The 25,933-nt window shown below is 41.6% G+C and overlaps 1 protein-coding gene across 6 annotated transcripts in view; it reads right to left on the reverse strand.

Moving 5' to 3' along the window:
* Positions 1-25,933, reverse strand: part of LOC126456821 (CDP-diacylglycerol--glycerol-3-phosphate 3-phosphatidyltransferase, mitochondrial) — a 123,685-nt gene that overhangs the window by 32,513 nt on the left and 65,239 nt on the right. For 5 of the 6 annotated variants that reach the window (XM_050092620.1, XM_050092622.1, XM_050092618.1 and 2 more), the window contains one exon: positions 25,599-25,824. In XM_050092620.1, the coding sequence (XP_049948577.1) occupies positions 25,599-25,824 (226 nt within the window). Of the gene's footprint in view, positions 1-9,830; positions 9,989-25,598; positions 25,825-25,933 lie in introns of all 6 variants that reach the window. The other variant, XM_050092621.1, reaches the window with a different exon arrangement.

Raw genomic sequence — 25,933 nt, forward strand, 5'->3', positions numbered from 1 at the left:
CAGTTTGTTGCTGGTCATTCCCACATAGAAAGCTTCACAGTGTAGGTAGGTCAGTTGGTAAATCACGTCGGCTCTTTCACACGTGGCTCTGCCTTTGCTCGTGTACACCTTCCGGGTTACAGGACTGGAGTAGGTGGTGGTGGGAGGGTGCATGGTACAGGTTTTACACCGGGGGCGGTTACAAGGGTAGGAGCCAGAGGGTAGGGAAGGTGGTTTGGGGATTTCATAGGGATGAACTAAGAGGTTACAAAGGTTAGGTGGACGGCGGAAAGACACTCTTGGTGGAGGGAGGAGGATTTAATGAAGGATGGGTCTCACTTCAGGGCAGGATTTGAGGAAGTCGTATCCCTACTGGAGAGCCACATTCAGAGTCTGATCCAGTCCTGGAAAGTATCCTGTCACAAGTGGGGCACTTTTGGGGTTCTTCTGTGGGAGGTTCTGGGTTTGAGGGGATGAGGAAGTGGCTCTGGTTATTTGCTTCTGTACCAGGTCTGGAGGGTAGTTGCAGGATGCGAAAGCTGTTTTCAGGTTGTTGGTGTAATGGTTCAGGGCTTCCGGACTGGAGCAGATTCGTTTGCCATGAAGACCTAGGCTGTAGGGAAGGGACCGTTTGATGTGGAATGGGTGGCAGCTGTCATAATGGAGGTACTGTTGTTTGTTGGTGGGCTTGATGTGGGCGGACGTGTGAAGCTGGCCATTGGACAGGTGGAGGTCAACGTCAAGGAAAGTGGCATGGGATTTGGAGTAGGACCAGGTGAATCTGATGGAACCAAAGGAGTTGAGGTTGGAGAGGAAATTCTGGAGTTGTTCTTCACTGTGGGTCCAGATCATGAAAATGTCATCAATAAATCTGTAACTAACTTCCAGTTGGCAGGCTTTCGTAACCAAGAAGGCTTCCTCTAAGCGACCCATAAATAGGTTGGCGTACGAGTGGGCCATCCTGGTACCCATGGCTGTTCCCTTTAGTTGTTGGTATGTCTGGCCTTCGAAAGTGAAGAAGTTGTGGGTCAGGATGAAGCTGGCTAAGGCAATGAGGAAAGAGGTTTTAGATAGGGTGGCAGGTGATCGGCGTGAAAGGAAGTGCTCCATCGCAGCGAGGCCCTGGATGTGCGTTGTCTGAAAGCTGATGCAGTCCCTCAACCACATACTCCCGACGATCAAGTACCACGGTCGTGGAACCCTTGTCCGCCGGAAGAATGACGATGGATCGGTCAGCCTTCAGATCACGGATGGCCTGGGCTTCAGCGGTGGTGATGTTGGGAGTAGGATTAAGGTTTTTTAAGAAGGATTGAGAGGCAAGGCCGGAAGTGAGAAATTCCTCGAAGGTTTGGAGAGGGTGATTTTGAGGAAGAGGAGGTGGGTCCCGCTGTGACGGAGGACGGAACTGTTCCAGGCAGGGTTCAATTTGGATAGTGTCTTGGGGAGGTGGATCATTAGGAGTAGGATTAGGATCATTTTTCTTCGTGGCAAAGTGATACTTCCAGCAGAGAGTACGAGTGTAGGACAATAGATCTTTGACGAGGGCTGTTTGGTTGAATCTGGGAGTGGGGCTGAAGGTGAGGCCTTTGGATAGGACAGAGGTTTCGGATTGGGAGAGTGGTTTGGAGGAAAGGTTAACTACTGAATATGGGTGTTGTGGTTCCAGATTGTGTTGATTTGAATTTTGAGGTTTTGGGGGGAGTGGAGCAGGAAGTGGGAGATTGAGTAGATGGGAGAGACTGTGTCTGTGTGCAATGAGAGGAGGTTGAGGTTTGCTGGAAAGGTTGTGAAGGGTGAGTGAGTTGCCTTTCCGGAGGTGGGAAACCAGGAGATTGGATAGCTTTTTGAGGTGGAGGGTGGCATGCTGTTCTAATTTGCGGTTGGCCTGTAGGAGGGTGCTCTGAACAGCCGGTGTGGATGTGGGAGAGGAAAGATTGAGGACTTTTATTAAGGATAGGAGTTGACGGGTGTGTTCATTGGCTGAGTTGATGTGTAGGTGAAGGATTAGGTGGGTGAGGGCAATGGATTGTTCAGTTTGGAATTGGTATAGGGACTGATGGAAAGAAGGGTTGCAGCCAGAGATGGGAACTTTAAGTGTAAGGCCTTTGGGGGTATTGCCAAATGTCAGGCAGGCCTGGGAAAATAAAATATGGGAGCGTAATCTGCCTAGGGCGAAGGCATGTTTGCGGAGGGAATGTAAATAAAACTTAATGGGGTCGTTGTGGGGATGTTGTGAGGGTGACATGGTATTAGAAGGTGGAAAGTGTGACATGAGGCTGAAATGAAAATGAAAATAAAAATATATGGGGAGAGATAAAGCAACTGGAGATCTGGTGTGAAAAAAGGCGAAAAAGGGTTGGTAAAAGCTGAGCTATGTTGATCCTGTGGTGAACTTGGGTTTGTAAACAACGATGTGCACAAAGGTTAGGTGGTTGTGTTGCCTCCAAAACATGTTAAAGGGTGGAGAAATTCGGGAAAATTTCGAAAAAACTGCATGCAAATGTATTAAAAGGAGTGCTTTTGTGGTGGCAGATTATGAAACTGAGGCTAACAATTGTCTGACGAAGAAATAATTACGTTAAAACCTGTGGGAAGCAGCTAAAAATGATTAGTGATGTGGGAGAAACGGAAATGGACATAAAGCGAAAGTTTTTAGAACTAGCAAAATGGTTGTTTAATGAGTGAAAGGAACTGTTTGTGAATGGAAATGGTGGATTTTGTAGCAGCGGTAGTGTTGAAAGCGGAAGTGGGTTACGTATTATTGAGTATATATAGGCGGGATAAATTGTATGGTAGATTACTGTAAAAAGGAGAAGGTGAATACAAAGTGAAACTACTTGCAAAAACAGAAAGAGAAAATAAGATGACAGAAAAGATTTCGAAATGCAACAGTGACTATAACAAACGTAATTGTTGGGTTCAAATTAATGATATGAATACAATAGATGGAAACATTCCACGTGGGAAAAATTTATCTAAAAACAAAGAAGATGTGACTTACCAAACGAAAGTGCTGGCAGGTCGATAGACACACAAACAAACACAAACATACACACAAAATTCTAGCTTTCGCAACCAATGGTTGCTTCATCAGGAAAGAGGGAAGGAGAGGGAAAGGATCGTCGGGAGTATGTGGCTTAGGGACTGCGTCAGCTTTCAGACAACACTACTTACAAAGTTTGCCAAGGTAATCCCATTCCTGATGTCCAGGCGGAGCTTCAAGGAATCCTCAGAACCTTAGGCCCCCTACAAAACCTTTCACCTGACTCCATCAACCTCCTGACCCCACCGACACCCCGCACCCCTACCTTCTACCTAAAACACACAAACCCAATCATCCAGGCCGCCCCATTGTAGCTGGTTACAGAGCCCCCACAGAACGTATCTCTGCCTACGTAGATCAACACCTTCAACCCATTACATGCAGTCTCCCATCCTTCATCAAAGACACCAACCACTTTCTCGAACGCCTGGAATCCTTACCCAATCTGTTACCCCCGGAAACCATCCTTGTAACCATTGATGCCACTTCCCTATACACAAATATTCCGCACATCCAGGGCCTCGCTGCGATGGAGCACTTCCTTTCATGCCGATCACCTGCCATCCTATCTAAAACCTCTTTCCTCATTGCCTTAGCCAGCTTCATCCTGACCCACAACTTCTTCACTTTCGAAGGCCAGACATACCAACAGCTAAAGGGAACAGCCATGGGTACCAGGATGGCCCACTCGTACGCCAACCTATTTATGGGTCGCTTAGAGGAAGCTTTCTAGGTTACGAAAGCCTGCCAACCGGAAGTTTGTTACAGATTTATTGATGACATCTTCATGATCTGGACCCACAGTGAAGAACAACTCCAGAATTTCCTCTCCAACCTCAACTCCTTTGGTTCCATCAGATTCACCTGGTCCTACTCCAAATCCCATGCCACTTTCCTTGACGTTGACATCCACCTGTCCAATGGCCAGCTTCACACGTCCGTCCACATCAAGCCCACCAACAAACAACAGTACCTCCATTATGACAGCTGCCACCCATTCCACATCAAACGGTCCCTTCCCTACAGCCTAGGTCTTCATGGCAAATGAATCTGCTCCAGTCCAGAAGCCCTGAACCATTACACCAACAACCTGAAAACAGCTTTCGCATCCCGCAACTATCCTCCCAACCTGGTACATTAGCAAATAACCAGAGCCACTTCCTCATCCCCTCAAACCCAGAACCTCCCACAGAAGAACCCCAAAAGTGCCCCACTTGTGACAGGATACTTTCCAGGACTGGATCAGACTCTGAATGTGGCTCTCCAGCAGGGATACAACTTCCTCAAATCCTGCCCTGAAATGAGATCCATCCTTCATGAAATCCTCCCCACTCCACCAAGAGTGTCTTTCCGCCGTCCACCTAACCTTCGTAACCTCTTAGTTCATCCCTACCCTCTGGCTCCTACCCTGTAACCGCCCCCGGTGTAAAACCTGTCCCATGCACCCTCCCACCACCACCTACTCCAGTCCTGTAACCCGAAAGGTGTACACGATCAAAGGCAGAGCCACGTGTGAAAGCACCCACGTGATTTACCAACTGACCTGCTTACACTGTGATGCATTCTATGTGGGAATGACCAGCAACAAACTGTCCATTCGCATGAATGGACACAGGCAGACAGTGTTTGTTGGTAATGAGGATCACCCTGTGGCTAAACATGCCTTGGTGCACAGCCAACACATCTTGGCACAGTGTTACACTGTCCGGGTTATCTGAATACTTCCCACCAACACCAACCTATCCGAACTCCGGAGATGGGAACTTGCTCTTCAATATATCCTCTCTTCCCGTTACCCACCAGGCCTCAATCTCCGCTAATTTCGAGTTGCCGCCACTCATACCTCACCTGTCATTCAACAACATCTTTGCCTCTGCACTTCCGCCTCGACTGACATCTCAGCCCAAACTCTTTGTCTTTACAAATGTCTGCTTGTGTCTGTGTATATGGGGATGGATGTGTGTGTGTATGCGAGTGTATACCTGTCCTTTTTTCCCCCTAAGGTAAGTCTTTCCGCTCCCGGGATTGGAATGACTCCTTACCCTCTCGCTTAAAACCCACATCCTTTCGTCTTTCCCTCTCCTTCCCTCTTTCCTGATGAAGCAACCATTGGTTGTGAAAGCTAGAATTTTGTGTGTATGTTTGTGTTTGTTTGTGTGTCTATCAACCTGCCAGCACTTTCGTTTGGTAAGTCACATCTTCTTTGTTTTTAGATAAATTATTTAACAGTTACATTGCAGACCCGTACACATTCCGCGATACACTTACACATGGAATAACTTATCTGAAACCTAAAGATCATGCAGACACAGCAAACCCAGCTAAATATCGCCCCATAACATGCCTACCAACAATATACAAAATATTAACTTCAGTCATTACACAGAAATTAATGACACATACAACACAGAACAAAATTATAAATGAAGAACAAAAAGGCTGTTGCAAAGGAGCACGAGGATGTAAAGAGCAACTGATAATAGATGCAGAGGTGACATATCAAGCTAAAACTAAACAAAAGTCGCTACTCTACGCATAAATAGATTACCAAAAAGCTTTTGATAGTGTACCCCACTCATGGTTACAACAAATATTGGAAATGTACAAAGTAGATCTTAAATTGATACAGTTCCTGAACATAGTAACGAAAAATTGGAAAACCACACTTAATATCCAAACAAATTCAAATAATATCACATCACAGTCAATACAGATTAAGTGTGGAAGATACCAAGGAGACTCATTAAGTCCTTTCTGGTTCTGCCTTGCTCTGAACCCACTATCCAACATGCTAAATAACACAAATTATGGATACAATATTACTGGAACATACCCACACAAAATCACACATTTGCTATACATGGATGATCTAAAACTACTGGCAGTAACAAATCAACAACTCAACCAATTACTAAAGGTAACAGAAGTATTCAGCAATGATATAAATATGGCTTTTGGAACAGACAAATGTAAGAAAAATAGCATATTCAAGGGAAAACACACTAAACAAGAAGATTACATATTGGATAAGCACAACGACTGCATAGAAGTGATGGAAAAAACAGATGCCTATATATATCTAGGATACAGACAAAAAATAGGAATAGTTAATAGAAATATTAAAGAAGAACTAAAAGAAAAATATACACAAAGACTAACAAAAATACTGAAAATAGAATTGACAGCAAGAAACAAGACAAAAGCAATAAATACTTATGCTATACCAATATTGACCTACTCATTTGGAGTAGTGAAATGGAGTAACACAGACCTAGAAGCACTCAATACACTTACACGATCACAATGCCACAAATATAGAATACATCACATACATTCAGCAACAGAAAGATTCACATTAAGCAGTAAGGAAGGAGGAAGGGGATTTATCGACATAAAAAAACCTACATTATGGACAGGTACACAATTTAAGAAAATTCTTTATAGAACGAGCAGAAACTAGCAAAATACACAAAGCAATCACTCATATAAATACATCGGCTACACCACTGCAATTTCATAACCACTTCCACAACCCTTTAGATCACATAACATCAACAGATACAAAGAAAGTAAATTGGAAAAAGAAAACACTACATGGCAAGCACCCGTATCATCTAACACAGCCACACATCGATCAAGACGCATCCAACACATGGCTAAGAAAAGGCAATATATACAGTGAGACGGAAGGATTCATGATTGCAATACAGGATCAAACAATAAACACCAGATATTACAGCAAGCATATTATTAAAGATCCCAATACCACAACAGATAAATGCTGACTTTGCAAACAACAAACAGAAACAGTAGATCACATCACAAGCGGATGTACAATACTAGCAAATACAGAATACCCCAGAAGACATGACAATGTAGCAAAAATAATACATCAACAGCTTGCCTTACAACATAAACTTATAAAACAACACGTTCCCACATACAAGTATGAACCACAAAATGTACTGGAGAATGATGAATACAAATTATACTGGAACAGAACCATTATAACAGATAAAACAACACCACATAACAAACCTGACAACATACTCACCAATAAAAAGAAGAAATTAACACAACTAATCGAAATATCCATACCCAATACAACAAATATACAGAAGAAAACAGGAGAAAAAATTGAAAAATACATCCAACTGGCTGAGGAAGTCAAGGACATGTGGCATCAGGATAAAGTTGACATTATACCAATTATACTATCAACTACAGGAGTCATACCACACAATATCCACCAGTACATCAACGCAATACAGCTACATCCAAACATATATATACAACTACAGAAATCTGTAATTATTGATACATGTTCAATTACCCGAAAGTTCCTAAATGCAATGTAAAAATATATCTAAAAACAAAGATGATGTGACTTACCAAACGAAAGCGCTGGCAGGTTGATAGACACACAAACAAACACAAACATACACACAAAATTCAAGCTTTCGCAACAAACTGTTGCCTCATCAGGAAAGAGGGAAGGAGAGGGAAAGACGAAAGGATGTGGGTTTTAAGCGAGAGGGTAAGGAGTCATTCCAATCCCGGGAGTGGAAAGACTTACCTTAGGGGGAAAAAAGGACTGGTATACACTCGCACACACACACACACACACATATCCATCCACACATATACAGACACAAGCAGACATATTTAAAGACAAAGAGTTTGGGCTGAGATGTCAGTCGAGGCGGAAGTGCAGAGGCAAAGATGTTGTTGAATGACAGGTGAGGTATGAGTGGCGGCAACTCGAAATTAGCGGAGATTGAGGCCTGGTGGGTAACGGGAAGAGAGGATATATTGAAGAGCAAGTTCCCATCTCCGGAGTTCGGATAGGTTGGTGTTGGTGGGAAGTATTCAGATAACCCGGACAGTGTAACACTGTGCCAAGATGTGTTGGCTGTGCACCAAGGCATGTTTAGCCACAGGGTGATCCTCATTACCAACAAACACTGTCTGCCTGTGTCCATTCATGCGAATGGACAGTTTGTTGCTGGTCATTCCCACATAGAATGCATCACAGTGTAGGCAGGTCAGTTGGTAAATCACGTGGGTGCTTTCACACGTGGCTCTGCCTTTGATCGTGTACACCTTCCGGGTTACAGGACTGGAGTAGGTGGTGGTGGGAGGGTGCATGGTACAGGTTTTACACCGGGGGCGGTTACAAGGGTAGGAGCCAGAGGGTAGGGAAGGTGGTTTGGGGGATTTCATAGGGATGAACTAACAGGTTACGAAGGTTAGGTGGACGGTGGAAAGACACTCTTGGTGGAGTGGGGAGGATTTCATTAAGGATGGATCTCATTTCAGGGCAGGATTTGAGGAAGTCGTATCCCTGCTGGAGAGCCACATTCAGAGTCTGGTCCAGTCCCGGAAAGTATCCTGTCACAAGTGGGGCACTTTTGGGGTTCTTCTGTGGGAGGTTCTGGGTTTGAGGGGATGAGGAAGTGGCTCTGGTTATTTGCTTCTGTACCAGGTCAGGAGGGTAGTTACGGGATGCAAAAGCTGTTGTCAGGTTGTTGGTGTAATGGTTCAGGGATTCCGGACTGGAGCAGATTCGTCTGCCACGAAGACCTAGGCTGTAGGGAAGGGACTGTTTGATGTGGAATGGGTGGCAGCTGTCATAATGGAGGTACTGTTGCTTGTTGGTGGGTTTGATGTGGATGGACGTGTGAAGCTGGCCATTGGACAGATGGAGGTCAACGTCAAGGAAAGTGGCGTGGGATTTGGAGTAGGACCAGGTGAATCTGATGGAACCAAAGGAGTTGAGGTTGGAGAGGAAATTCTGGAGTTCTTCTTCACTGTGAGTCCAGATCATGAAGATGTCATCAACAAATCTGTACCAAACTTTGGGTTGGCAGGCCTGGGTAACCAAGAAGGCTTCCTCTAGGTGACCCATGAATAGGTTGGCGTACGAGGGGGCCATCCTGGTACCCATGGCTGTTCCCTTTAATTGTTGGTATGTCTGGCCTTCAAAAGTGAAGAAGTTGTGGGTCAGGATAAAGCTGGCTAAGGCAATGAGGAAAGAGGTTTCAGGTAGGGTGGGAGGTGATTGGCGTGAAAGGAAATGCTCCATCACAGCGAGGCCCTGGACGTGCGGAATATTTGTGTATAAGGAAGTGGCATCAATGGTTACAAGGATGGTTTCCGGGGGTAACAGATTGGGTAAAGATTCCAGGCGTTCGAGAAAGTGGTTGGTGTCCTTTTTTCCCCGTAAGGTAAGTCTTTCCGCTCCAGGGATTGGAATGACTCCTTACCCTCTCACTTAAAACCCACATCCTTTCGTCTTTCCCTCTCCTTCCCTCTTTCCTGATGAGGCAACAGTTTGTTGCGAAAGCTTGAATTTTGTGTGTATGTTTGTGTTTGTTTGTGTGTCTATCGACCTGCCAGCGCTTTCGTTTGGTAAGTCACATCATCTTTGTTTTTAGATATATTTTTCCCACGTGGTATATTAATAAATGCAATGTAACATACACCGTACAGTTAAAAGGAATTAACACTTGATCAAGGTCCGCGTCACTTTCCATTTTTGACCAGACATAACGTCTGAGAAAAGAAAGAATAATAATAATACTATTATTATTATTTACTATTACTGTTACTATGCTCGACATTCAGGAAGAATGATTATTCTAACAAGGAGATAGATTGAGCACTTTGCCCTATGGAGAGAATCAGGATCAATGAGGTATGATGACTGCCCATGGGGGCAAGTTTTCCTTCCCTGTATCAGTGAGCTTACAGACTGTGTTAGGAAAGTGTTGAGCAAGTACAGTGTGGAAACTTCCTTCAGACTCACCAGCAAGATTAAAGAATGTTTATGATCGGCAGAAGATATACGACTTTCTTTAGCTAAAACAGGTGTAAACAAAATTTCTTGTAGTTGTGACTGGTTTATATTGGTACCATGAAAAGACGTGTTAGCACCTGTCTGGTTAACACAAGAGAAATTGCCACCTGGAACATATAGATCAATCACCCGTAGCAGAACATGTTTACCAAGAGGGTGATCAAGAACTAAAATTCAGTGAAACGAACATCATATTGAAAACATAGCATTATTGCACTCATGTATAGAGAGGCTATTAAGACTTATAAAAACCATAACAATATCAACAGGAAAACTTGGATGTCAACACTGCAATAAGAATGACAATCTCCTACTTTCAATCGAGAATGTTGGCGCTATCAGAGATAATCTCATAGCCGACGTCATGTGACAGACTGTGGTGCCCTCTACACTGCCCATATATTTGGGGATCGCTCGAGTTCTGGGTACAGCTTGCCACTTTACCTCTGAAGATGTCTCCTGTAGTCAGAGAGGAATCGCTAGGAGAAAGTTTTACACATCGACCACAGCCTATTAGCATGGAAGTTTTAAGTAGTATAAGCATAAACTCCTTTCCCCACTCCGTATCCATCTCTTCCTCTCCCCACTCTCTTGTCCACCTCAACTATCTGTCCATCTCCTCCTACCCACCTCTTTCCCCCTCCTGCTACCCTCTTTTTCCCTCTCCTGCCCCCTCACTCTCTGTGCATCCTGCCTTGGTCCCCTCTCTCCCTATCTATCCTGTGTTGCCCTCCCTTTTGTCCCTAACTATCCTGTGCTGCCCCTCCTCTCCCCCTATCTATCCTGTCTTGCCACCTCCCCCCTCACTCCCTCTCCATCCTGTCTTGCCGCACCCCTCTCTCCCTATCCATCCTGTCTTGCCGCCTCCCCTCTCTCTCTCCCTATCCATCCTGTCTTGCTGCCTCCCCTCTCTCTCTCCCTATCCATCCTGTCTTGCCGCCTCCCCCCCCCCCTCTCTCTCTCTCCCTATCCATCCTGTCTTGCCCCCTCTCTTTCTCTGTCCATTCTGTCTCCCCTCCCCCCCTCTCACTATCCATCCTGTCTTGCCCCTGTCTCTCCCTATTCATCCTGTCTTGCCCCTGTAAAACAAAGTAAGAGAAAATTGTTGCCTACAGAATAGATACTAAACATAATTATGTACACGGAAGATAATCTGTAGTGCAGTAAATATGAACAGATTTAAAATAAGTCTGCAGCAATACGATGCATAGTGCACGAGAAAAACTATGGCTATTCAAGGGAGGACAAGGCACACTTGTTAAAAAAAATGGTGTATGCATGTTTCAAGGATGCACGATACAATTTACAGCCTCTGCATGATAATGACCTACTACATTATGCATATCAAATTGCACACAACATAGAACATACTGACTTCAAGGGAAACAGTGGATGGTTGCATAACTTCAAACAATGCTACAGAATTATAATGTAATTGGATGGATAGAAAAATCTAATAACCAAGCAGTGGCAGGAGGCCACCATACAAAGAAAGGTTTTATTTATGAAAGCTTTCGGAGCCAATGGCTCCTTCTCCTGGGAGAAGAGTTAGGGGGGAAAGAAGAAGAGTGAAGGGAAAGGAATTGGAGATGTTTAAGAAAAGGGGTTTTATCTATCTAGTTATATTATATTGTGAAAAACTGAATATTGCTGCTGTTATATTAATCTACAGAACTGGAACACATAAGATAACAGAATTTGAAACAAAGCATCAACTTGACAATGCACAGCAACCTGCAGAATCAGTCTGAAAATTTGTAGAGGAGATGAAGAAACTTATCTCATTCTTGAGTAAGAAATTGATTTTCAACTACAACCAATCTGAATTTGAAGAAAAATACATATGAAAGGAACCCTGGAAATTATGGTAAATAGGCTGGAAAGTTATTTATTGTGCTTTGAGAAGTTGAAAGTGCTCTGCCTCTATGATTCTTTCTTGTGTGCGCGATCTTGCAAGGGCGGTAGGGAATATTGATGTTGCAGCAAACTAGAGTGGGTAAATACGCATAAGATACCTACAGCTATGTTATGACCACTCCTTTTGGCCAACAGCTGGTCAAAATAACTTACTTTTGCTTAATTTCTAGTCTGCATACAAAAATCATACTCCTTTAGAGCAAATTATCCTTCCTGGCAAGTGTGTGACATTGCAATTCATATCCCCTGAAACCACTGCACAAATTTAGTTTCTGGATGCTTGTTTTTTTCCATGCCTATAAAACATATAATCACATTATCTGCAGCTACACCTTAAAAGATAGAATTTCATGATAAGCTCCATAAGAGACTGTTTCACATTCGGTTGCACACCATCTCATCATCCCGTTATGCCAATATGATTCTATAAGCATTCTTTGAGAGTCCTGCAAGGTTTATAATTTGTGAAGAGTTCGCCTTTGATCTTGATGGTGCAAATCTTTGTGATCACTATAGGTTGCCATTTTTCATTTGGTGTTCATGGCGCAAGTTAATGGTTTGTCTTGAACATTTCTTGAATGTAGACAATGTCCATTCTGTGAAGTGTAATACATCCATCCCACAGAAAGTTGACCTCTGCACCTCCTAACACTCATTTTCTGTCATCCTCCTCAAGCACGTGGTGAGTAAGTAGCAACTAATATGTTTTCTGTCCTAATATTAGCACAAAAATTTCAAGTGAGCTTTACTTAAGATTGAACTTGCGAACTCGTACTTTAGGGGTTCCTAGTCAGACTGTTTGGAAGAATCCCCAGCAAGTGTAGTTCACATATGAAAGAGGTCACTTATTAAATCCTCACTCATCTAATTCATGTGTAATTTTAAGTACTGTCTGATGGCATGGGATCCTTACTACATTGGTTTAGCAGAGGATATCGGAAAAATTCAAAGAAAAGCTGCATGCTTTGTCCAAGTTCGTTCAATCAGTTAAGTGTGTCCTACGAATTTTTAACAAATTGCAGGGAAAAGAGCTACAGGACACAGAGAGCTTTGTCCACAGAATTACAAGACTCACAAAAGGTGGTGGTGGTGGTGGTGGTGGAGGAGGAGGAGGAGGAGGAGGAAGAGGAGGAGGATGGTGGGATGAATCTGGTGATATATATAACCACTGTATGGTGGCTTGTAGAGCGAAAACAGCAGTGGAATTTGCACACAGGAAGCCAATGATTTGTAATTAACAAATAAAAAACAGATGAGAGATTTCTGTAAAAAAGTTTTTTTCTCTCAAAAGTGATACTGAACGATGCATGTGCAACAGTTACTGACATGCACATTTTTTACGTCGTAATCATAGCAAGTAGGTAAAAATCGTTATTCATAAATAACAAAAATGTTGTGGGTCCCCAGCAGGTGGCTTGCATTAGATTTCCTTTATTTATGACACACAGGGCTAAATTACATCTTTTGATTTCTTTGTCCCCTTTCTTGCTAGGTGCTTTAAATAATGTGCAGATGTGGAACAGAGTGCTACCCGCACTGTGTGTGTGTGTGTGTGTGCGCGCGCGCGCGCGTGTGCACTAGGCAGAGAGAGAGAGAGAGAGAGAGAGAGAGAGAGAGAGAGGAAACAGTTAATTCTACATAAGGCATGTTGATTCCATGTGTTGTTCAATGCCACACTTATGAGTGTGAAAAGGTTGAGATTAGAATTGTCTAAATTATGTTGTGAGGTGTTTCTGATGAGTTAGTATACAACCTGTTTGGGAAGCAATGTTGATAGGTTTTATTTTTTACTGTCACATTAGTTTTACTGAAGAAGAAGCATTATCCAATCAATGTACAAAGGTTATTTCGAAAGTAAAGTCCGAATCACCACAGCTAATTGAATGTTGCGCGAACAATGAAATGTGCATGTGTACCAATTCCCAGCATGCCTTGCTCATCAAATGCTGTTTGCACTGGTATTGTTGCAATGTGCTGTTGACAGTCAGTTTGAAAAGTTTAAAACTACTGATCAATACACAAATGTGAAATACGGCCAGTGATTCAATTTTTGACCGCAAGGAACATTGCAGTAACAGAAATTCATTGGCAGATAAGTGAGAAGTATGGTTCCGGGACCAGACGGAGGTTTCTCATATGATCCCAGAGTTTAATTGCCAGTTAATGGAATGGTGTCACATGACATCACCAATCGAAGTTAAGACCAAGCAGACACTCTCAATATGCAAGGGTCTAGCAACAGTACTTTGGGAGAGACATGGAATCTTGTTAGTCACGTTTATGCAGCCTGACTAAACTTCGACAGAATAAGCAATGTGGAGTTTTGTTGTGCATGACAATACCAGACCCTGTTCTGCACACCCAAAATCTGATCAGATTTTTTAGATGGGAGTGGAGTGGACTGTACGGTGGATGGACAGACTTGGCAGTGAGCGATTTTTGTTTGTCCCACTGCCTATAGGAGTTTCTCGGCGGCAATCACTTTGCAACAGATTACAAAGTGAAAGAAGCAGTTAAAGATGGGTTATCCTAACAAGTGGCACATATCTATGACTTAGGGATACAAAAGACTGTAGAACGATATGGCAAATGTTGAAACAACTACGGAACTATGTAGAAAAATAGAGAAACATGCAAGGAATTAAATAAAAACAGGGTTTTGAAAAAAAATGTGATTTTTTATGTTTTATAAGAAACTGGACTTTCTTTTCCAAATAACCCTCATACTTCATCCAACAGCGAAAATGAGATTTTTCAACATTTATACCCATAACTGCACTTACAATGAGATTTTTTTAACCTACTATGAGGCACTCCTACGGCCTAGAAGGAAACCTTTCAATTAACTTTGAAAGGATGTTTATCACCAATTTTTCTACTTCTGTTTGAATCCTACTGAAAATAGAAGCTACAGAATAGTTCACATTTTCTGTCTAATGGTTACGGAAATATGGTACAAGTGCAAGTATTTTTTTTTTAACTAGCATTCAATAAGTGAATGTTGCAGCTTCTTTTGAATGAACCTATCTTCCTCCTTTTCCAGTATTCTTCACTGGTGCAGTCTCCTTAAATTTCCTTTCCCCAGAACTGGCTCTGTCAGAAAACATCTATTTTCTGCACCTATAAATTATTTTTATATCTGCCACCATTGTTATTGTTATTATTGTCATCACCACCATCAATGGCAGCAGCAGTAGTAATAGAAATACTGAAGTATTAACTTAATTATTTCACAGTATTGTTTACTCAACTGTCTCTATACACACTCAGAGCATTTAATATTATTTGCCTCATTAAAATTGTTATTTCTTAGGTAACTATGATGTAAAAAAGGAGTTGCATGTGTGCACTCCTGGTCCAACGTAAGAAAGGGTCTAAATGGTCCTAATCAGACCAGCTTAAATAAAATAATAAAATAAATAATCAACCACTGGTCTCATGAAAGGTTATACAAACAGGGATGACACAGGTAAAATTCTGAAACCCTTACAACAGTCTGTGCCATATTTGCAAGCTGACACCAACGGTCAACCTGATATACTTGTCTTAGCTAGGCATACTCATTGTGAGTGCACAGAGTTGTACCAAAACATGGTAGCACAGAACATTATGCATGTAAGAAATGTGTCAGTGACAGTGAAGACATTTTCTGCAAAAAATTGTGAATGAAATACTTCCAAGAAAGGTTCTGCAATTTAGTCCTAAGAATTTATAAAGTTCAACTTAAATGACAATTTTATCATCATCATCTGATTGTAAAATGTCTCTTTTATGAGAGTGTCGTGTCAAGAAGTATATGCACTTCATGTTGTTGAAGTTAAATTACAATGTCTTTAAGATACAAGCTAATTGGTGCAATGAATATTTGGGAAATAGAATTCAGTATGTCATATTGGACAGTGAATGTTCTGCATAAATGAACATAATGTTGGGTGTGCCAAGTGTAATAGGACCACTAATGTTCTCCATATACATAAACATTTTGTCACAGAGGCTCAGCAACATTACGAGATTGTTCACTGACAATGCTGTTGTCTACAGGAATGTATCGTCTCTGGATGATTCTAAGGAGATGCGGAAAGACAGTGACAAGATTTTTGCTTGGTATAACGAATGAGGCTGTCTTTAAATGTATATAAATGTAAGATAATTCTTATAACAACAAGAAAGAAACTGAAAGCACCCAATTCAATATTAGTGGTAAACATCTTGAGCATTCAACACTGTATAAGTATTTAGAGGTAATACTAAGAAGTGATATGAAATGAGAATTACATACAGCTGGAGATCATGTCAAATATGCATGGCAACAGACATTGGATGAATTTATAAACATGCTAGGTTTATAACAGGTCAATGTAATCCATGTGAAACTGTAACAGGAATATTTTTTGCCAACATCATATATCTGACATACGAATGATGAGAACAACTAAGCTAGATTAGGACATGTATGGGGGCAAAATATACCTTAATTTTTTTCCCCTCACTCATTATTCAAATGGGATAGGACACACCAATGACTATATTGGTATGAAGCACACACTGCCATTCACTGTACAGTGGCTTGCCAAGTGTATACATAGATGTAGATGTTACCTGCTATACTGTTTGCCTCATCATTTATATCACACTTCCAATCGTCTAGAACAGAAGTTGTCTCACATCTTGAGAGCAATTTAATATACCTACCATTTCTTATTGCCTAGTTTCCATCAGCAAAGGCTCATGCTTTTTCTGCCAAAGAAGTTACCTACTTTCAGGAAATTTCCTGTAGTTTTACTTTGAATGGAAAGAGGCACTGTCTTCCTTCAAACACTTTTTAGAGTACACAACTGAATGCACTTTTGGAATCACAAATGTTACATTAAAAATGCCTTGTAAGTTAACAGAATCACCATTACGATCTTCACTATGAATGTACAGCTGTGTGGAGCAGATACTCACAAGTCCCTGAGAACCTAAAAGAATGTCTTTGCACAACAAAAAATAAAATTCAGTTTTTTACTTAAGCCTTCTTCAATTAAAAAAAAAAGGGGGGGGGGGTCAGATAGCATCAGTGGTATTATCTGCTAAGCTACACTCTGCACCTCCTTTAAAATAATGACAAAATGTTACAAAGACTGCATCCTTTGCAATGACTTCTGTGTCATGGATTCCATACAGAGCTAAACCTAAACAGAACGAGTGCGTGTCAGTGCCACTACACTGCTGAAATACTGTTACAGTGTGTGGCTACCCCACAATGAGTACTTCAGAATCAGGATACTGACTTTAAATATACCTCAGTGCTTTACTGTAAGATTTAAATGTGTTAAAAATTTGCTTTTCTTCCCACAAAAAATTAAAAAGAGGATAATATCTAGTAGCTCTTACAGCGTGAACCACATCAGTTATTCATACTAACACAGGTAGTGAGTGGGTGCACTGTTGAATTCACAATGAAACAGAACTTAGACCAAATCTATATCTACAATGATTCTCTATGAGCCACCATGCAGCACATGGCAGAGGGTAGTCATTTCTCTTCCTGTTCTACAAGCAAAAAGAACGAGTGAAAAATGACTATCTATATGCCTCCTTATGAGTCCTAATTTCTCATACCTTATCTTCATGGTTCTTACGTGCAATGTATGTTGGTGGCAGTAAAACTGTTCAGCAGTCAGCTTCAGATGCTGGTTCTCTAAATTATCTCAATAGTGTTTCTTGAAAAGAATATTTCCTTCCCTCCAGGGATTCCCATTTGAGTCTCTGAAGCATGTCTGTAACATTCACATGTTGTTCAAACCTACTGGTAACAAATCTCGTAGATTGCTTCTGAATTGCTTCAATGTCTTCCCTTAGTACTAGTTGCGACAGATCCCCAACGCTCAAGCAGTACTCAAGAATAGGTTGCACCAGCCTCCTATATGTGTCTCTTTTACAGGCGAACCCCTCTTTCCTAAAATACTCCAATAAACCAAAGTTAATCATTCATCTTCCCTACCACAGTTCCCATGTGCTCATTCCACCTCATATCGCTTTGCAACATTGCACCCAGGTATTTAAACAACTTGACTACGTCAAGTATGACACTAGTAATACTGTACCTGAACATCACAAAATGGATCTTCCTACTCATCTGCATTAACTTACATTTTTCCACATTTAGGGCTAGATGCCATTTATCACACCAGCTGAAAATATAGGCTAAGGCATCTTGTATCTTCCTACAGTCAATCAACTTTGACACCTTACCGTACACCACAGCACCATCAGCAAACAACTGCAGATTGCTGCCCACCCTGTGCACCAAATCATTTATGTATATAGAGAACAACAGCAGTTCTATCACACTTCCATGGGGCACTCCTGATTATACCCTTGTTTCTGATGAACACTCGCCATTGAGGACAACATATGGGTTTCTATTACTTAAGAAGTCTTCGAGCCACTCAGATATCTGTACCTTCGTTAATAGGCTGCAATGGGGCAACATGTCAAACGCTTTCCGCAAATCTAGAAATATAGAATCTGCCTTTTGCCCTTCATCCTTAGTTTGCAGTATATCATGTGAGAATAGTGCAAGATGAGATTTGCACGAGCAATGCTTTCTAAGACCATGCTGATTCGTGGATATAAGGTTCTCAGTCTCACGAAAGTTTATTATATTCAGCTGGGAATAAGTTCAAGGATTCTGCAGCAAACTGAAGTTAAAGAAATTGTCTGTAATTTTGTGGGTCTGTTCTCCTACCCTTCTTATATACTGGAGGTGCCTGCACTTTTTTCCAATTGCTTGGGACTTTGTGCTGGGCAAGAGATTCATGATATATGCAAGCTAGCATGCCATAAAGTACTCTTTGTACAACTGAACTGGGATTCCATGCAGAACTGGTGATTTATTCGCTTTCAAATCTTTCAGGTGTTCCTCTGCCCCGGGGATGCTTATTACTATATCGTCCATAAGGGAGTCTGTCCGATGTGTAAATGACGGTATGCTTGCATGATTCTCCTGTGTGAATGATTTCTTGAATGTGAAATTTAAAACTTGAAATTTCATTTTACTATCCTCAACTGCCATACTAGACTGGTCAACAAGGGTCTAAATTGAAGCCTTAGACCTGCATCCCATCACAACTGAGCAAAAATGCAAAAATAAATACACAGTGTTCCTAACTTTTGGAATCTTAGGAGGAGGTCGGAAAGAAATTCTCAGTGACCAAGAGCTCCCAACATGGGAAAGTTTCTGTCCACAAATCGGCACAGATTTAGAAAGCATTACTCATCCAAAACTCAGCTTCCCCTTTTCTCAAAATATTTCATGTGAACTATGGATTAAGGGCAAAAGGCAGATTTCACATTTCTAGGTTTCTGAAAATTACTTGTGCAGTGCCTCGCTGCAGACCACTGATGAAGGAACCAGCATATGGAATAGGGTCTCAGATACATCAGTGGCTCTAAGTCTTCTTAAGTAATAGAACCCATTACGTTGTTCTCGAAGGCAAGTGTTCATCAGAGGTAAGGGTATCATCAGGAGCGACCCAGGGAAGTGTAAAAGGACTGCTCTCAGTCTCTACATATATAAATGATCTGAGAGACGGGTTGAGCAGCATTCTATGTCTATATCTACATCTACATGAATACTCTGCAAATCACATTTAAGTGCCTGGCAGAGGGTGCATCGAACCACCTTCACAATAATTCTCTATTATTCCAATCGCATACAGCGTGTGAGAGGGGAGGGGGGGGGCGGGGGGGGGGGGGGGGTGGGGGAAGACACCTACATCTTTCCACGCGAGCTCTGATTCTGATTTCCCTTATTTTATGATGATGATTGTTCCTCCTCATGTAGGTCAGATTCAGCAAAATATTTTCGTATTTGCAGGAGAAATAGATAGAAATTTCATGAGAAGATTCACCACAATGAAAAATGCTTTTGTTTTTTAATGATGTCCACTCCAAATCCCATATTATTTCAGTGAGACTCTCCTTCCTATTTCGCAATAATGCAAAGCGTGCTGCCCTTCTTTGAACTCCATCAGTTCTATGTGGTAAGGATCTCACACCATGCAACAATATTCTAAAAGAGGATGGACATGCATAGTGTACGCAGTCTCCTTAGTAGATCTGTTACATTTTCTAAGTGTCCTGCCAATAAAACGCACTCTTTGGTTGGCCTTCCCCACAACATTTTCTATGTGTTCTTTCCAATTTAAGTTGTTCATAATTGTAATTCGATGTTTTCTTAATCTGTGTTGGTTGTGTGTCAATAAATCATTCTCTTTGAGGTAATACACTATATGTGTTCCAAAATCCTGCTGCATATCGACATTAATGATATGGACCTGTAATTTAATGGAGCACTCCTTCCACCTTTTCTTGAATATTGGTGTGACCTGTGCAGCTTTCCAGTCTTTGGGTACGGATCTTTTGTTGGGCCAACGGTTGTACATGATTGTTAGTATGGAGCTACTGTATCAGCATAGTCGGAAAGGAACCTAACTGGTATACAGTCTGGACCAGAAGACGATTTTGTTGAGTTATTTAAGTTGCATCACTACTCCAAGATTATCTATTACTGCATTACTCATGTTTGCAGCTGTTCTAGATTCAAATTCTGGAATATTTACTTCATCTTCTTTGGTGAAGGAATTTCAGAACTCTGTGTTTAGCAGATCTGCTATAGCAGATGTCATTGATGGTAATTCCATTGCTACTGCACAGAGAAGGCATTGGTTGTGTCTTGGCACTACTATACTTCACACATGACCAGAATCTCTTTGAATTTTCTGCCCGGTTTTGAGACAACGTTTCGTTGTGGAAACAATTATATGCATCTCGCGCTAAGTCCGAGCTAAATTTCGAGTGTCTGTAAAAGATTGTCAATCTTGGAGCTTTTGCACCTGTTTGAATTTGGCATGTTATTTTTATTATTTCTTCAACAGTGTTCAGACCCATTTTGTGTACCGAGGAAGATCAGCTCCGTTCTTTGTTAATTAATGTGGTATAAACCTTTCAGTTGCTGCCGATACTATTTCTTTAATTCAAGCCACATATGATCTACACTTACGCTGTTTATTTGGAAGGAGTGGAGATTGTCTCTCAGGAAGGCATCAAGTTAATTATCATCTACTTTTTTGAATAGGTATATTTTTCATTTACTTTTGGAGATTTTTGGGGGTTAACAATATTCAATCTTGCTACGACAACTCTGTATTCACTAATCCCTGTATCCGTTTTGATGCTTGTTATTAGCTCATGATTATTTGTTGCTGAGAGGTAAAGTGTGTTTTCACAACCATTTACTATTCGCGTGGGCTCATGAACTAACCACTCAAAATAATTTTTAGAGAATGCATTTAGCACAATTTGAGATGATGATTTATGTATATCTCCTGATTTAAACATGTATTTTCACCAACATATCAAGGGTAAATTAAAGTCACCACCAACTATTATCATATGAGTTGGGTACGTGTTTGCAGCAATTGTATCATATGAATTGGGAGGTCAGTAGAAGGATCCAATTTATTTTATTCCAGTTGCCAAGAATTACCCCTATCCATACTAACTCAAAGGAACCATCTACTTTTATTTTGTGACAAGATAAACTACTACTACTAGCAACAAACACGGCACCACCAACTGTGTTTAGCCTACTCTTCCGGAACACAGTTAGGTTCTTTGCAAAAATTTTAGCTGAAATTATCTGCGGTTTAAGCCAACTTCGAGTGCCTATAACGATTTGAGCATAAATGCTTTCTATTAGCGCTTGGAGTTAGCACTTGGAGCTATGGTACTTACCCAACACAGCTAAAACAACTTACAACTGTTATACCGGTGGTTTCTGTATCTAAATTCTTCCTGTGTTCTGCCTGCACCCTGTGAGACTTAAGCCCTTTTTGTGTTTTCCTGAGACCCTCTAACCTAAAAAACTGCCCAGTCCATGTCATACAGCCCCTGATACCCATGTACAGGGCTATTACAAATGATTGAAGCGATTTCATAAATTCACTGTAGCTCCATTCATTGACATATGGTCACGACACACTACAGATACGTAGAAAAACTCATAAAGTTTTGTTCGGCTGAAGCCGCACTTCAGGTTTCTGCCGCCAGAGCGCTCTAGAGCGCAGTGAGACAAAATGGCGACAGGAGCCGAGAAAGCGTATGTCGTGCTTGAAATGCACTCACATCAGTCATAACAGTGCAACGACACTTCAGGACGAAGTTCAACAAAGATACACCAACTGCTAACTCCATTCGGCGATGGTATGCGCAGTTTAAAGCTTCTGGATGCCTCTGTACGGGGAAGTCAACGGGTCGGCCTGCAGTGAGCGAAGAAACGGTTGAACGCGTGAGGGCAAGTTTCACGCGTAGCCCGCGGAAGTCGACGAATAAAACAAGCAGGGAGCTAAACGTACCACAGCTGACGGTTTGGAAAATCTTACGGAAAAGGCTAAAGCAGAAGCCTTACCGTTTACAATTGCTACAAGCCCTGACACCCGATGACAAAGTCAAACGCTTTGAATTTTCGGCGTGGTTGCAACAGCTCATGGAAGAGGATGCATTCAGTGTGAAACTTGTTTTCAGTGATGAAGCAACAATTTTTCTTAATGGTGAAGTGAACAGACACAATGTGCGAATCTGGGCGGTAGAGAATCCTCACGCATTCGTCCAGCAAATTCGCAATTCACCAAAAGTTAACGTGTTTTGTGCAATCTCACGGTTTAAAGTTTACGGCCCCTTTTTCTTCTGCGAAAAAAACGTTACAGGACACATGTATCTGGACATGCTGGAAAATTGGCTCATGCCACAACTGGAGACCGTCAGCACCAACTTCATCTTTCAACAGGATGGTGCTCCACCGCACTTCCATCATGATGTTCGGCATTTCTTAAACAGGAGATTGGAAAACCAATGGATCGGTCGTGGTGGAGATCATGATCAGCAATTCATGTCATGGCCTCCACACTCTCCCGACTTAAACCCATGCGATTTCTTTCTGTGGGGTTATGTGAAAGATTCAGTGTTTAAATCTCCTCTACCAAGAAACGTGCCAGAACTGCGAGCTCGCATCAACGATGCTTTCGAACTCATTGATGGGGACATGCTGCGCCGAGTGTGGGAGGAACTTGATTATCGGCTTGACGTCTGCCGAATCACTAAAGGGGCACATATCGAACATTTATGAATGCCTAAAAAAACTTTTTGAGTTTTTGTATGTGTGTGCAAAGCATTGTGAAAATATCTCAAATAATAAAGTTATTGTAGAGCTGTGAAATCGCTTCAATCATTTGTAATAACCCTGTAGTTGTCTCCTGCATGTAGTGGACTCCTGACCTATTCAGCGGAACCCGAAACCCCACTACCCTACGGCGCAAGTCGAGGTATCTGCAGCCTACACGGTCGCAGAACTGTTTGAGCTACTGCTTCAGACTCTCTAATCTCCTCTGTATCAAAGATCTGTAATTGGTCCTGTCGACTATGCTGCAAGTGGCGAGCTCCGTTTTCATCCCAAAAGGAAGACTGGCACCCTTTACCACTTCCGATAGCTGCTCGAAACCAGATAGAACCTCTTCCGATCCAAAGCAACACACGTCTTTGGCACTGACGTTAGCTACTACCAATAATCCCACCCTCTGTGACTGCCTGGATATTGCAGGCTGAGAGGTTTCCTCTGAAACTGGCCACAGAGAGCACCTGGAACCTGTTTGTCAGACTAACTGGGGAGGCCTTCCGTGTGGCTCCCTGGATATTTTTCATCGCCTGCCATTCCCTGAGGTGACCTCCCACTCAACCACACAGATGAAGGTTCAAACTCAGTGCGAACAGTAACAGGGCTGGCCACCGCTTAGGACTGATCGAAGGACGCAAACATGCTAAGTGTCCATTGGATCCCCACAGCCGGCCCACATCAATGGTGCCTGCTGCAGTTTCAAGCTGTGTAACCGAAGCCATCAAAGGCTGGAGCTGAGAGCGAAGTGTCACCAACTCATCTTGCATCCGCACACAACAGTCACTAAAGATTGTGAAAAACTACACTACTAAGACAAACGGACTATCAACATGTGCTGCAGAACTCTGCTGTAGACCCTGACGAAAACACAAGAATTGTATCTAATAAATTAAATTAATACACAGTGACTCCAAAAGAGAACCAGTGATGCACTCAGGTGACACTAAATAATTCGCCACTGATTAGCAACTATAACTATGTCACAAAATTGGTTTACTTTCTGAATCAAACAAAAACACAAGAACTATGTCTATTAGATATTGAATTAACACACAGAAACTCAAGAAACTAAACCATCAAAGCACACAGATGAAATTATACAATTTGCTCTTGGTTAGTAACTCGTAAAAGTCACAAAACCAGTTACTTCCCAGTTGCTGCTTCTGTCTTGGCTGCCTGCTCCTGTCTGACTGACTGTTTGTTGATGACTCTGTGATGTATAGGAAGGCATTGTCGAGTGACTGTAGGGCAATACAAGATGACAGACAAAATTCCTAGTTGGTGGGATGAATGGCAGCTTAATCTAAATGCAAAAAAATGTCAAAACAATTCTGCTGCTGCCAATATACATTTTGCATAAGAACCATGAAGATAAGAGAAATTAGGGCTCATGGGGGCATATAGACAGTGTCTTTTTCCCTTGCTCTACTTGTGAGTGGAACAGTAAGGGAAATGACCAGTAGTGGTACAAGGTACCACCATGTACTATACAATGTGCGTATGTAGATGTAGATGTTGGCTATGCTGGAAGCTGTTTCAGCTGATTGTAAATATGGGTCAACCCATCTGTCTCTTTGTGAATAACTACTTTGTGAATTAAAAAAGAATTCTGTTTGGAATTTTAATTTTTGGCACTGTGTGTGTGTGTCACATAGGCCTATCTGCAGGCAATGTCTTTTACATAAATAATATTTTTGACACTTTTTATTTCTAATCACCTCAGTGCAATCAGGATTACTCCAGCCTGAAGGAAAAACAGCAACAATTGGTAAAATGAAGTGAGCGAAGTTACTTTCAATTATACAGCAAATAGCATCAGAAAATCTGACGAAGAAAGAATAAACAAGTGAGATAAATGAAGTAGCATAAGGAGGATGGTGTGTATATGTAATATATAATGGAGTAGTATTAATTAATTTTTGATCATAGCCACTGTGCAATTGTATTTGTAATACATTTATGTAAGTAGAAAGCGACCCAAGAAAATATATAGTCAAACAAAAGGATGATATCTAAATACAAATGAAGCTGACTGACTCCACAAATCACTGCTAAGAAAATGACACACATTTAATTCATTCTGCAGTACTCTTACAAATAATTTATCATTACTATCTTTTCAAGATTATATAAATCAACAGGTGCTATTGCTTTGGTTTTGTTACACTACACTTACTGCATCATTCTCTGCCTTCATCCTCTCATTTATAACTGTAGTTAGATGTGAAACTGTGGCCCATGTTCTCAAACAGGAGGCCAAATACAAGTAGCTTAGACAATAAAAATGGACTGCCTCTATCAGTTTTAACAACTTCAAATTTTCTAATATTAATTCAATAGATGCATCATCGTGCTACACTCATCTACACAAGTATTCTATGACCCAATACAAAACTGAATGAGTATCTTTCTATGGAAGTTCTTGTAACTTGAACAAACTGTGCCAGAGTTGCTGACATTTGATAAATGTGAAAGAAAATATTAAAAATAATTCATCAGGAATGAGCAGTTAAAACTGATAAACCACAATGAGTTAGTGAATGGTTTACTGTAAAAATGTGTGTTCCCTTGACCACACTTACCAAAGTTTGAAGATCCAACAAGGGTGAGAATTGGCAAGTTCTGAAATGCCAGGGTATACCAAAGTCCTTTGGCATGGTATGTCCATCCAGGTCTGAAGTATTCAAGAAGGCTTACACGGTCCTCCTGGCCTGCATTCTGTACTTTGTGCAAGAATGCAGCAGCAAGTTGGCGATATGCAGCTGGAATTCCACCTGCAGGGCCAGCAGCTCCAAGGAACCCATTTGCCTGAAAATTTTGGACATGGGAACAAAATAATGTGATGCAATGTGAATGCTCTTCTCTCTCTCTCTCTCTCTCTTCCCCCCCCCCCCCCCCCCCCTCTGCCCTGTTATTT

The sequence above is a fragment of the Schistocerca serialis genome, chromosome 2 (assembly GCF_023864345.2).
Source record: "Schistocerca serialis cubense isolate TAMUIC-IGC-003099 chromosome 2, iqSchSeri2.2, whole genome shotgun sequence".
Taxonomy (NCBI): Eukaryota; Metazoa; Arthropoda; class Insecta; order Orthoptera; family Acrididae; genus Schistocerca; species Schistocerca serialis.